General features: G+C 43.9%; 1 protein-coding gene across 1 annotated transcript in view; it reads left to right on the top strand.

Moving 5' to 3' along the window:
• The window catches only part of SERPINE2 (serpin family E member 2), a 59,493-nt gene extending 44,573 nt beyond the window's left edge, over positions 1-14,920 (top strand). The window contains exons 5-9 of the mRNA XM_080670703.1: positions 5,662-5,860; positions 7,466-7,566; positions 10,326-10,412; positions 13,166-13,249; positions 14,178-14,920. Of these exons, the coding sequence (XP_080526829.1) occupies positions 5,662-5,860; positions 7,466-7,566; positions 10,326-10,412; positions 13,166-13,249; positions 14,178-14,215 (509 nt within the window). The 3' untranslated portion in view covers positions 14,216-14,920. The remainder of the gene's footprint in view (positions 1-5,661; positions 5,861-7,465; positions 7,567-10,325; positions 10,413-13,165; positions 13,250-14,177) is intronic.

Raw genomic sequence — 14,920 nt, 5'->3', positions numbered from 1 at the left:
GTAAAATGTTATCATTCACTCAATAATTTTTTAAAAAGGTAACATATATTTAAGAAGTCCTGCAGAAACATATCATGCGAAGCAACTGAGGATAAGGAAAGGCTCTTTTGCCCCAAAGTTGCTATCAAGAAGACTCCAGCGGAATGCTAGCATGGCCACCAGCTCAGAGCCCAAGTGCAGCTGTGTTATCTTAAGGTCAATCTTTGTACACATTCTAACAAAATAAAAAGTGAGGGGACCTCATTTACTGTATGTTTCTATCGAAAAAAATAAAAGACAAATAAGTCAGTAGTCAAATATGAAGATGCAAGGAATTCCACAGACATTCTCAAAAGATTCAAATATGTGTGTTTACAGGAATGAATGTAACCCACTTTTCTTGAGTATAAAGGATATTCCCAGAGAGGAAGCGACATATCCCAATGAGCTTTTCCATTAAGGACTGCTTTGTCTCAGAATATACGTGTATGTTTTCCAGAAAGCAGTACACAAATACATTCTCATCGTCAAAGGTTCATTCTCTGTGGAACTGCAGTACTGGGCCCCTTCCCTGATTTGTGTCCTCGCTTCTCCACCCTGTTCGGGCCCCCAGGAGGCTGCATCTGTGGGCTCCCTTGCCCTCTGGCTTCCAGCTGGGTTGGCTGGTGGGGAGAACTAGCAGATTGTAGAGGCAAGGGAGGGGAGAGGGGTTAGGCCGCTGACTTCCCAGCCCTCTCTCTACAGGCACCGGGGCCCTGCCTCCCTCCACCAAGGTCTTATTTAGCTCCTGCCATCAGGACGTGCCCCAAAGCTCCAGGTCACCTCCTTCCCTGCACCCCTCCCAGCTTAAGGCTGGTAAGGGTGCCTAACTATTTGTAGCCCAGGGTACCGTCCTAAATGGTTTTTCTGTGCTCTGCCCATGCCTTATAAGCAGTCCCTTCATTAAACTCTGCTTTTCACTGAAAGACAGGGCAGGTTTGTCTTGTTGCGGCTGTGAAGGGAGCACAGAGCTAGCTGTCTGTGGTGGCCCCAGCAGGCATTCGTCTTCGTGATTACAGACCGCTTAGCCAGTCTCTCATTTTCTGGTGTCTCCTCGCAGGCTGGCTACCATGACCAGCCAAGGCTCAGGGCTGGGCAGTCCCGGCTGAGACAGGCCAGGCTGCTGGCCTGAACCCACGCACACGGCCTCTGGTGCCACCAGCCCAACATTCCTGGGCCTCCCTAAACCTCATTGTTCCTAGTCACTTCGCCGAAGCATTGCCATCCCATTTATCAGTCTTTCCGTCTTTTCCCCCTGAGATGTCATCACAGTAAGATTAAGAGAGAGGGGGACAGTAGGAAAGGAGGGGAAAATTCTCTTGACTCTGTCCATTAAGTATAGCTCTTCGATGATAGAAACTTTTCTATTAGAAAAGCCTGAAAAATCCTTTTGTAGTAGAAGTATATTTCATGCTCATTGCAAAATCCTCAAATAGGACATATATAAGGCAGAAAGTAAATGTTCCCCTATAATTCCATTTCCCAGGATAAAAACCCCTATTAAGTGCCAGGGATAGCATTTGAGACTTTTTTTATGGCTATCTGAAATATGTCCGTGACACTTTTTCACATACAGAGAATTACACCATCATTTCTATTCTATAATCTGCTTTATTCATTAGACGGTATATCTTGGGAAACTTTTTGATGTCAATGAGATCCTTTTATCAGCTGCATTATATGCCATGGCGTAAATGTATCATAATATCCTATAAACGGCCATTGACTTTTTCCCCATAACACACAGCATGGCAGGGACCATTCTCGTACATAAATGTTTAGATACTTGTGCCAGAACTTCTAAAGGTAATTTCCCTGAATAGGAATTGCTGAGTCAAAGCAGTTACACATTTCTTGCGTTTATGGTTATGAATTTAGACTTAGAAATTTTTTAAAAGGCCACAAAGAATTCCAGAAATACATATGCATGTTTGTGTGTGTATCAGTATATTTCTAGATTTCACTCTCCTCTGAGCTTCCTACTCATACACCTATTCATTTCACTTCTCTTTGGTCGTCTATTAAATTCTAGTTCCGTAGATAAGGGCATTGTGACCCTCGCTCATCGAGTTCTCTCTGTCCCGTGTTCCTCAGCTCAGCAAATGGCACCAGTTCTCACCCAGCTGCCTAAACCATCAGCCTTCCCCATCAGCTCTCTGCAAACTCCCTTTGTTCCATCCTAAGTACAGACAACAGGCCGTGGGTCTACTTGTTGTGTAGATATTTCAGTATCTACTAAGTATAGCTAAACAGTTCCTTCAGAACTCAGGACATCCATAATTACTTGTAGTAGAAGATAATTTAGGGAATGCTCATCTATGAGGCTTTCCTGATATTAAATATTTAAAATGTTCTCTCTGATTGTACAGACTGTTAAGAGTTTCTTAACCTTTCATTGAGCCTACCTACTCTTTCCCCCCTTATAGGACTTCAAATAGGAATCGGAGCACTTAGGGAGCTTTCCAGAAAAACTGGCTCATCCCAAAGCACCACTGACAAAGTCCTAAATCATCTCCAATATTTTTAATGTTTGGTTTTCTGCCTTTTATTTCTCACTAAAGGTTTGGTTGATCACCATTCATCTAAGAGAAAAGGCTGCTTTTCCCCTTTTCACATCTTCCCATCTCTTCAAAATGAAGGAGCCTGCTTCATTCGCATTGTTACGTTCTCCAGAAATCATCCTCATTAAAGCACGCTCAGTCTGCTTCCCAGAGCTGCGGGATGCAGGGCCTCGGGCAGGACACTAAGGGGAAGCAGTCTGCAACCCTGCCCCACACCAGCTTCCCAAATACCCTTTCTCTGTCTGATTCATCCTGCCCAGGAGCTGTGCTCTACTGCAGCTCATGGGGTTTCTCTTGGTGGATCAATTCTGTTTCAACCGCTTGAGCAGCAGCCTAACACTCAAGAAGTGAAGTGTTTTACAAAACTGCTGACATCAGTAGATGAAAGTTTTTGCTTCGTGCAGCCCCTGTGCTGAGCACTGTGCAAATATATTCTCATTTTGTTTTCACAGCTCTCTAAGGTAGGCACTGTTATCCCATTGCACAGGTAAATAAACTAAGACCTGGATAAGGAATTTGCCCAAGTCCAAGAGCTAGTGTGTGTCAGAGCCAGGATTTGAATCCAGGTCCTATAACTCCAGATCTCGTGTCTCTGACCTCTGTGCTTGCCCTCCATAAGGCGACACTGTGAAAGCAGTGTGTTAGGGGACGAGTAGAAGGAGAGGACACGTGTTATTTTTGTCTCCTGGCTCCTCAAGCTGCCAAGTAAAGATAAGCATGGAAGGGGTTTGTTCTGAGGGATCCTCACTGACATTTGTCATCAGCTTCTGTGATCGGAAGCAGAAGCAGAGCCAGGGAGAAAGGAATCATGGGGCAGATGTGAGTGACTGAATGTCAAATGGTTAGTTAATGATGTCTCCAGTCGAGGCTGGATTAACTGGTGGAAAGAGAGGCTGTCTCCTTGCCTCAAGCACACTCAGCTCATAAGTTTTTATTATTCATGGCCCCAATCCTTATCTGAACATTAAACACTTCTAGAAGTGGTTAATGAATACCTCCAGGTGCTTACTCCTCGCCCTGGGGTAATCATTTATTAACTGCTTCCCAAATTTCAGTTTCTAAAAATTAGCTCTGCCAGAGGAGGGACCTAATGTTTTCTTTGAGGATTAAAGGGATTATTAGGAAGTGATTTTTTTCTCACTTTCCCATGGATTTTTCAGTTTCTGCTGAGACCATTGTGTTTTGGAGGGTAAAAGTAGAGATGAGGGTCCCATGTTTGAATTGTAGGTAGCCCCAAGACAAACCCGGGCTAGTGTGAGCCTGCACATGCACAGATTGCCACATATTTCTTTCTTAAGAGGAACATGCAATGTCACCCTGTAGTGTCAGCCATTCTGACTGCTTCACTATTTTCATCACATTTTATAGTTAAAAGTGTTTGTTATGTAACAAAGACAAGTTCACTGTCTCTCTCCCTCCCTTCCCCCATCTCTGGAGCCCTGACGTGGATATTATCTATCTCCAGTGCAGTGATTGGCAAAGGTCTTCCTCAAAGAAAGGCAATCATGAGAGAAATCACTTTCTCTTTTCCTTATATATGGTGTCCTTCTAGGTCATTTAGAGGAGGAGGAAGAGGGGGCCAGTGCTCAGTGGGCACCTACCGTGGGTCAGGCCCTGCTGAGTCCCTTACATATATTTTTTTCACATTTAATCATCTCAACAACCCCTGGATAAGGAGTTTGCCCAAGTCCAAGAGCTAGTGTGTATCAGAACCAGGATTTGAATCCAGGTCCTGTAACTCCAGATCTCCTGCAATGGTGTCTCCATCCTCCATGCTCAGTGGCACACGGAGGTTAAATAACCTCACCGAGGTCACCGAGTTCTTCTTAAAAATTTGAGATATGTTTAATAAAACTTTTCAGAAATCCACTATAAGTCTAGAAATGCTGGTTTTCCATTCACCACATTATTTTTATAACTCAGTACATGCCGAATGTAGAGGTTTGATGGGATCCTAAAGTGCTCTGTCGAAGACTTTCCCCAGGGAGCTGGTAGCCTCTCTGGGCCCGTCCCCATGAGCTGGGCTTCCTGCCAGTGCCCATCGTGACTATACTTTTATTCACTCTAATCCGAGATGCTCAGGCATGCTGCTCAGTTGCTAAATGTTTTGAATATTTTACATGGGATAAAAGCGTTCTAAGGTTCTAAGATCAGATTAGTTTGGGAGATCTGGGGATAACTAGAGTTGAACAGTTTTCTTCGGAATATTTCAGAGCCTTTATAATGTTGGTATTATATTCTCTGCAAGAAGCAATGGTCCAGTCCTTCCTAAACTCACTGGGTATGGAACCCAGTTTGTCCACCGAGCATCTTGCAAGTTGGAAGAGTTCTCTACACGACATTTTGACAAATACTGGTTAAGTCATTCTTGGTTTGTTATTAGTAAGCACAAGTACCATAAATTATCTAAGAGCCCTAATGATAGTTACTAGAATGAATGAAGAGTGAGCAGGGAGTCAGGGTAGTGAAGTAGGAAGATGGTCTTTGGCATTAGACATACTGACCCCAAGTCCTGGTGCTCCACTTCTTAGCCCTATGTCCCTTGGCAAGTTACCTAATTCCTCTAATGGTAGCTTCCCTAGTGGTAACATAGACATCTTATACCTACCTTATGGGACACTGTGATTGTAACTGTGTGGAAATGGTTGGTATGGGCTGGCACAGATTGGGCCCTAAACAATGGAAGCTGTTTATTCCTTCCCTCCCTTCTCTTCAACATACACATGTAGTCTTGGCCAAAATAATCCTTCTCAGGCAGCTCAAATTCATTTCTTTATTCATATGATAAGGATCAACTTCTTGCAAAGCACTGTATTCTAAGTGCCTTATGACCTAAATTCCCCTCAACAGAATAAATGTAAGTTTAGTGCCACCCAAAGGCATTCTGTTTAGACGGGTCTAGACTAAAGAAAGGGAATTCTTTACCACAGAAGGAAGACATAACTGTCCTTATCTTTGTCCTTCTAAGGAAGCTATTTTGCATGGCTCTCTTTTTTCTGAATCTACCTTGGTGACCAGCAGTCACTCCCACCACGTTTGGAAGTTATCAACGGCCTACTGAACCTGCCTCTGATTTCTTTAGGGTCAACAAGCACCCCCAGTGGCTTATGGTACAACTTCATTGAACTGCCCTACCACGGGGAGAGCATCAGCATGCTGATTGCGCTGCCGAGCGAGAGCTCCACCCCACTCTCAGCCATCATCCCTCACATCAGCACCAAGACCATAGACAGCTGGACCAGCATGATGGTGCCCAAGAGGGTGCAGGTCGTCTTGCCCAAGTAAGTGGCTCCTTTCCCTGAAGGAGAAAACAACAGAAGTGCTCCATTCTTGATGGTTGATGGTGATTGTGCCAGATACCAGGCAACACAAGGTTAAAATCTGGCCCATCATGAAGCCCACTTTATTGTGCAGAAATCACATGGTCGGAATGCAAGGCTGTGCTTGTGGGAAAGTTTGTGCTTCTGGTATGGCCAGCTAATGCCAGTGGAGGAGAGAAAGCAGATGGCCTCGGAGCCTCCACAAAACCCCAAGCTCCAAACATATCTCATTTGTTCAAAAAACTGAAAAACACATGCATGTCATCATATTAGTATGATGAAATTATAGTAAAGTTTAGTAGCGTTCTGTTCTTTGATAAGGAGCTTCATTTTAGTTAGGTTTTAGCTGGAAGTTACTGAAGACCAAGGCCCAGAAGGTAGGTGGTAAGAAAATATTTTGAAACCACCAGGCAGAATTCATACATTAGTATCTAGGGCAGTTTTTCTGTTATACCCTGAAAGTATAAGACAGATGGAATTTGGGCTGTTAAGACTTAAATCCAAGGGAAAAGTCATCTCGATTCTGTCTGAATCTTGAATTTCTAACAGAGAATGCCTTGTTTTGCCTAGATTGTGAAGGGGGCAACGATGTCTTCCTTTTATGAACATTTTAATGTAAGTGTTGGGCCTGTCTCTGGGGCTTTTAACCACCCAGACTTCATGTTGGTAACGTCCCATTCTAATAGCTTTTAATTTCCAGTCACTGAATTAAGAAATCAGAGAAATACATTGATAATAAGTATTAGTAATCTTCCCAAGATTATTTTTTTTTGTAAAATAAGCCTTTACATAGGCAATGCTTGGTATAAAGGAATGAGATAGTTACATTGTTGGTAAATTACAATTATAATTAATGGCTAATTGCCATTCCTACCCATCTGTGATGAGAATCCATTCACCTACCCTGTTGCTCTCCCACAGGATGTGATCAAATCTGGTAAAATAGCCCCTGATGACACATTGAATAGCTGACATGTGGATGCTATAAGGCCAGATAACCTACACATATTCAAGAAACCAGTATTACACCCAAACACAATACCATGACACCTATTCCCAGTGTTTGCTCTCATTTTAACATTCTGAGATGCTTTCAGATCTCTCCATGAACCAGCAGGAATGTATCTCCTCTCTTTTGACCATCTCCACTCCCAGTGAGGATGGTGGCGCTTACGGCAGCCAAGGTGATGGCTCTTTGGTTGGATGTGGGGAAAGACTGTAGACATTGCAGAGTGTACACACTTGTCAGCACCCGGCATCTCCTGTCCACACAAGAGAGGTGCTCCTGTGGATCTCCCTGAGACTGGAACAGGGAGCCTGTTGCATGTGAGGATGAGAAAGCCCCCACTTGCTGTTACTATATGTGCTGCTAATGCCAGCTGAGGGCCTGAGGGATGAGTTGTTCTCTAATTACCTTGGGATTAAGATTTACAATGCAATTTAGATTGTTCAGAGCGTGCTTAAAAAGAAGCTGTTTGTAAACATTTTCCCGCTGGCACTGATTATATAATTTTATATCATTCATAGCCCAGTGATTTTTCCTCCTATTTTCTGCTTTCATGCTAGGTTCACGGCCACAGCAGAAATGGATCTGAAGGAGCCGCTGAAAGTTCTTGGCATCACCGAGATGTTTGATCCATCAAAGGCAAATTTTACTAAAATAACAAGTAGGTTCAGTTTAAAAGGTATTCTTAAACTTGAAGACTTTGTTACAAACTGAGTCTCTGATTTGTTCAGAAAGGAAAGGTCAAAATTACCAATGTGTTGACCTAAAACTCTCCAAGGTTTAATTTAATATATCGCCCAGTGTTGCTGTTGATCCTTTCAATTAGCATGTCAGTCATCCCTGCATTTCACGTGTACTTTTCCTGTGAAGCCCACATAACTCTACACAGGTAAAGAAATATTTTGTGTATTGTCTCTATTACCGAAAAATTTGGCCCTTACTTAGGTATTAGTTGTTATTTTTTCAAATGCACACTTGTCTCCTATGTTTGAAAAGTCAAGATACTTTGGGGCTCTCAAATACTTATTCCCGCCAAACAACAGCAGGCATGCACAATATCCAGATATGTATTTTGGAAATTCATGCCCATTAATCTGAAGTAATGTAAATCCAAAGAGTCTGATTAGAATTTTTCTTTGCCAAAACTTCTAGGATACATCTGGTATGACATCCCTTCTTAGCCCACATAGGTAGCTTTTCCTGGAGACATGTGTGACTGGTCATTCCTTTGTCTTTTTTAATTTGGGGCATAGCAACCTCCTCCCATAGCAAAGTCATGGCTTAAACACTACTTGCACTCCATTTTGTATTTTTCCCCTTGAGTGCAAAGGCAGTCGTTCATCACCAGCCTCAGGTGCCTGCTAGTGAACACTTGAGTGCCTGTCCCGGGGACATACTTGACCCCCCCGGGGAAACTGCAGTGCCATGGCTGTCCTGATGGTCTCCTCCTGTGAGCCAGACACTCATCCCGGTCCAGCAGCAGCCCCATCACCTGGGAGCTTGTTTGAAATACATGATGTTGGGTTCAACTCGGACCTACTGAATCAGAGTCTTTGCTTTACCAAATTCCTCAGCCCAAACACATTTGAGGAGCACAGTTTTAATCTGCACTTTCCCCTTCAGGGTTAGCCTGTGTAGCCTAAATGCTACATAGTGTCCCGCAGGGAGTTCACAGGTGTTCAGAGGGAAGACCAGCCTCCCCAAATTCTCCTGAGATCTTCTGTTTAACCCTGCAGATGACATGGCCCTGCAAAGGGGCCCTTCACTCACCATCGATCATATTAGAGCCAAGCATCGGTGCAGCCAATTTAAAACCAGAAGGGGTGGTGAGCACACAGTACAATGTACAGTTGGTGGATTGTAGAATTGTACACCTGAAACCTATATAATTTTATTAACTAGCTAGGGGCCCAGTGCATGAATTCGTGCACCTTGAAAGGAACTGTGGATCATGAGGCTGCAGTGGGCACAGGGGCAGGTCTCAGCCCATCCTCCATGCCCTCGCCCAGCCCCTCCCGCTGCACCCCCAGGCCTCTGCCACTGCTCCCATGTGCTGACAGCACCGGCCCCACTCTCACCCACTGCCGGCATAGAGCACTTGGGGCTGACACCACCAGCAGGTATGAGCAGGGCCGGCGCCGTAAGCAGGTGCGAGAGGTGGCTGCCGGCCCGGATCACCTCTCAGGAGCAGAGGGAGGTGGAGAAGCCCTGAGGGGCGATCGGGGACAGCAGCTGCTGTTCGCACCCACTGATGGCGCCAAGCAACGGGGCCAGTGCTGGGCACCGGCAGCGGGTGCGAGTGGCAGCTGCTATGCCGGCAGCAGGTGCAAGCACCAGATGGGACCGCAGTGTGCGGGAGCAAAGAATTTTCAGTAACCACCAGAGGCTTGCCCCGATGACAGTGATTGGCGCCTCACCTTGGTCTGGCACCCCCGCTCACCTGCTCCACCATCCCACAGTGGCCAATACCCACCATGTTCCATGCTCTGCCACCTGCTGCCAACGCCAGCCATGTTCTGTGCGCACCCCCTGGTGGTCAGTGCATGTCATAGCAACCGTTTGTTCGGTTGTTCAGTTGTTCACCTGTTCAGTTGTTCCGCCGTTTGGTCTATTTGCATATTAGGTTTTTATATATATAGATGTCACCCCGATAATTTAAAATAAAATAAAACCAGATGACACAAGAAGCACTAGTTCCCTTTGCATCCTGACCCATGTCCAGTCAAGGCTACCATTAACCTGTTTGTGTTGCCCCCGAAAGCTGCCCCCAGTGGGGGTTGCTGGAATGGTAAGGATTTGCTGAGAAGGAAAGTGAATTCACTAGAAGGTTCCAGGAACAAAACTGTGTTTCTGAGTCTGGTCCTCCCAACAGTCTGACTGGTCTCCTGCTTGACCCTCTTCTCTTACTAATACACCCACGAGATGAGTGGCTTTTGTTGTGAAAAGCCAGCACCTGCTCTGCCACTAACTTGCCATGTGATTTAAGGGCAGATGTTTTTTAACACTCCGAGCCTTGGTTTCCCCATCTGTCAATGCCATCTGAAATCCCTCCTGGATCTGACATTTGTAAGTGAAAAATAATGTTGGCTTGCTGCTTCTGGGTAACTGGGCTTCCTTCTTAAAGCTCCGCTCTTTTCATTGTTTATGAAGTTCTCAGTGATTGGAGTTGAATGGCTAGCAGCACTAACGTATTTGGGATCTGGGACGCCCTCCCCCTGAGTGATATCCCAGGTCTCAGAGCAGACACGGCAGGGGGCAGGCCTCCTACAGCCTTCAGTCATCGGGACTGTGAGAGGTCGCTTCTCCTCTGATACCTTTTAAGAACTAGAATTGGCCATGGCTGAGGTTCCTTTTCCAGCTACACAGATGGTCTGCATAGCAAACAAACGCTGTTGTTTTTGTCTTATTTTCTGGAAACAGGGTCAGAAAACCTTCATATTTCTCACATCTTGCAAAAAGCAAAAATTGAAGTCAGTGAAGACGGAACCAAAGCTTCAGCAGTTACCAGTAAGCCGGGGTCCTGGCGGGGCTGGTCCTGGTGCGGGGGTAAGGGGTGAAGGGTGATGGGCATCCCCAGCTCACTCATGGACTTCCGGTTAGGTGCTGTGGGGTGACTGTCCGGACACAGTGGGAAATGAGACAGATTGAGGACCAGTGCCCATGGGCCTCCGAGTCTGTATCATTAAGGAAAGCACTTCCATGAGAGAAATTCCTCCAGGACAAGAGTTGACAAACTCTTTCTGTAAACCATGTATTTTCTGCTTTGTGGGCCCTACCGGCTCCAAAGCAGCTTCTCAACTCTGCCATTGAAGCGACAAAGCAGCAGAGATGATGCAAGCCATAGGGCCTGGCTCTTTCTACAAAACTTGATGAAGGCAGGATCTGTCCCCACACTTGGCCTGAGCACAGTAGTGTGCTGAGACCTGCTCTCAGCAGGACAGAGCGTATTCTGGCTTCTCTTGGCAGAGAAGACCAATCTTCAGATAGAAACATAACATAATAGCACTTAACTCATAGGAAACGAGTCAATCGGGTTTACCCAGGACGAAGTGAAGAACTAGCACGCAGCTGCTGATTGGAGCAGGATTGCCGTGCAGCCCTTATTGATCATTTGAACATCCACATCTGCTTTCCCCTTGACGGCTCATATAATGAAGGAGAAAATGGAACAATCTTAGGTTGTTTCCTTTTTACCCCTTGATTTTCCACATGAGATTGCTTGAATAGATATGACCAAGCCCTGTGAGCGCATAAAGTGAATCATATCTCAGCTGCACTTGTAACTGGGTCAAATATTTCTGGTCATTAAAAGTACCATTTATATCCACAGTAGACATGTTATTGCCTTTCTAAAATTAACATTTAATATTTATTCCTTTAAAATAGCATTTGAAACAAAGACCTAGAATAAGAGGAGTTGGAATTTTTTAAATGCCTCCTGCCTTTTCTGGGTGATTATAAGTGACATATAAGTTTTTCCAAAGTTATTGACCCATTTTGCAACAGCATAACTATCAGGACTGGCTACATAATTTACAGGGTTCTTTGCAAAATGAAAATATGGAGCCGCTTGTTCAAAACTGACTGAGAATTTGAGACAGCAGCCGCAGGACACTAAACCACGTGCAGGGACCTTGTGAGTGTGGGGCCCTGCGTAACTGCCCAGGTCAAATCCTCATGAAGCCCAGCCCTGCTGTATTAGTCTGCTCAAGCTACCATAACAAGTCCAACAGAAATTCATTTCTCACCACTTCTGGAGGCTGAAGTCCAAGATCAAGCTGTTGGCAGGGCTGGTTTCTCTTCAGTCCTCTCCTTGGCTTGTGCATATCTGCCTTCTCATTGTGTTCTCATAGGTTTTTTTCTCTGTGTGTGTCCATCCCTGGTGTCTCCCTCTCTTCTCATAAGGACCCCAGTTTTATTAGATTAGGGCTCTACCTTCATGCCCTCATTTAAGTAAATACCTCCTTAAAGGCCCTATGTCCAAATACAGTCACGATGGAGATTAAGGCTTCAACATATATGTTTTGAGGGTATTCTATTTATTCCATAACACTTGCTATTGAGTTGTTATTAATAACCCTTGGTTGAATGGTTTATCACCAGTGGTCGGCAAACTCATTTAGTCAACAGAGCCAAATATCAACAGTACAACGATTGAAATTTCTTTTGAGAGCCAAATTTTTTAAACTTAAACTTCTTCTAATGCCACTTCTTCAAAATAGACTCACCCAGGCCGTGGTATTTTGTGGAAGAGCCACACTCAAGGGGCCAAAGAGCCACATGTGGCTCGCGAGCCGCAGTTTGCTGACCACGGGTTTATCCCAACACAGCTGCAGATGTTTTCTTTGTAACATCAAGCCCAGGTAATTAATGCTTTCTGGGGTTTGAACAAGAGGACTGGGTCAACGCAGCAAGCATGGGGCAGTTATGCCTGGCACTACCACGGGCTTATTAAATTGAAGCCACTGTTGGTAAGCATGGCAGAGTAAGCATGTCTAAGACCATGAACTAAAGAAGTTTGCTTTCAAGGTCCAACGTCTATACCAAGATGTGATGGACAACCCATTAGGTCCCAACGAGTGGTCTATGTTGCCAATGGGAGGGAAACCTAGATCGTGCCAGAGAAAGAGGCACAGACTCAGAAGTTGAGCATGAAGCTGGGCTTTGATATGCAGAAGGGATGTGAATAGGCTGAAAGGACCAGCTGCCTTCATCAGAAAGGCAGATGGAATAAAAAGAAAACAGCCACTAATGATGGTGAACAAACCATCATTATAATATGTTTATGTCATTTAACCCCCATAGAAACCCTACAAAGAGTAAGTGCTTTTATTAAAGGTGGTGCTCATGTAGACTAAATGATATGGTAAATGCAAAGGGCCTAGCCCAGTGGTCGGCAAACCGCGGCTCTTTGTCCCCGTGAGTGTGGCTCTTCCACAAAATACCACGGCCTGGGCAAGTCTATTTTGAAGAAGTGGCATTAGAAGAAGTTTAAGTTTAAAAATTTTGGCTCTCAAAAGAAATTTCAATCGTTGTACTGTTGATATTTGGCTCTGTTGACTAATGAGTTTGCTGACCACCGGCCTAGCCTATGGTAGCTGTTCAGTAAATGGGGACCATTGGGCCTGTAGTGATACATCCAGCCCTTAGAACAAAAATTAAGTGGTGTGTCCCCAAACACCAGCATCAAGGCTTCACTGGGCTAGGTGCCTTGCTGGCTGCATGCTGGGTGCACAACATGTTTCTTTTTCTTCCCACAGCTGCGATTCTAATTGCAAGGTCATCTCCTCCCTGGTTTATAGTGGACAGACCTTTTCTATTTTTCATCCGACATAATCCTACAGGTAAGTGATTCTCCTCTTTCATTGGTCCCAAGTTAGAATTCAGAAAGGTGGATTGCCATTGTAGTTACATCCAATGGTGCTGCTCTTAGTCTATTTCCCATGTGGCAACAATCGCAAGCACTTCAAATAATATAAACACGCACGTTGAAGAGAGAGGAAAATCAGGCTGTGTTTATAAAAGGTGATGGAATCTTTTAAACAAGGACAAGATTGTATGTTTGTATTGTTTTGTTTTGACTTGTTATTTAACATGTAGAGAGCTCTGCCACCCTTTGGGCTATTTTTAACATCTATTGATTTTCTTTTAAATAAATGCAGTAAAATTTTACAAGAAGCTAGATGTCATCAACCTCTGTAAGCCCACTCCACAGTTAGGACTTGAGATTTGTTAATTCAGTGGATCTGGGCTCTGTGAGTCATTGGTTCAAACTTTAGCTCCATCTTTAAGGGTAACAGTAGTTCCTGTCCCCTAGTACAACTCTGAAGAATAAATAATATTGTCTTTTTGGAAAGGTTGGCTTCATGTTGGCACAGAGTAGAAATAATACATTTAACTCTTACCCTTTTTTAAATCAATAATATAAACTAGTTCCTTATCCTCTTGTCTCATTGCAAGTTCAATGTCATAATTGGTGTGCAGCCTAATCTCTAGCCACATGTGGCTATTTCACTTCAACTTTTAACTCATTTAATGTTATTTCATAACATCACATAAAATATAAATATATTTCAAGAGTTCAGTAGCCACATGTGACTCGTGGCTGCCATCCTGGACCATGAGGGTATAAACCATTTCCATCATTGCAGAAATTTCTGTGGAGAGCAGTAACTTAAACTCACCCCAGGGACCTTCCCTTAAATGTGCCTTCCATCTTACTTTTTAAAAACTGTTTTTATAGTCATGCATTGTTTTCTTTCAATTCTGTAGGTGCCTTCTTATTCATGGGGCAGATCAACAAACCCTGAAAGGTCCTACAGAAGAAGCCATGCAAAGCAAACCCAACTTTGCTATGAAGAGAAGACTCCTTGCCTACATCTCTCATAGTTCTGTTAAATATTTTTTTACATTACTTTCTTTTTCAAAACTAGTTCTTAGGAACAGAGACTCAATGATGCAAGCATTTCTATTCCAAGGTGTGTTAAAGGCGGGAAAAAGGGCAGGATGGCTGGAACACTGTACTGAGCAATGACTAGAGGGCTTCCAAATGTTTAAAAGAGTCTTTAAACTACTGAGTGGTTACCTAGGTAACAACCCTCTTGAGTATTTACTGTCCAGTTCAGGATTTTTGTTTTGTTTTGTTTAATGTATGGCTTTGCAGAAGACATTGAATCAGTGTGATGGGGGAAAAGACAGTTTATCGTAGCTTTTACATTTTTATGAAAAAAAATATTATTGGCCTTTTAAATTTTTTTTTGGTCTTATCCAAAGTCTTGATAGTAAGCGTTATTTGGGGGGTAGAAATAGCGAAATCTCTAGCCTCTTTGTGTTTTTGATGTTGTTGTTGTTGTTTTATATAATGCACGTATTCCCTAAAATAAAGTTGTGAAAACTAATGTCTTGCTAGACAAGGTTTGCTGTTGTGCAGTGTGCCTGTCGCTACTGGTCTTCTGTACTCTTTGGATTGCATTTTTGTATTTTGTACAAAGTAAAAATGAAGTGTTATGAGCAGT

Source organism: Plecotus auritus (assembly GCF_963455305.1).
Source record: "Plecotus auritus genome assembly, chromosome: 5".
Lineage (NCBI taxonomy): Eukaryota > Metazoa > Chordata > Mammalia > Chiroptera > Vespertilionidae > Plecotus > Plecotus auritus.
The sequence above is the reverse complement of the archived record's forward strand: the minus strand, read 5'-3'. Positions and strand labels throughout refer to the sequence as shown.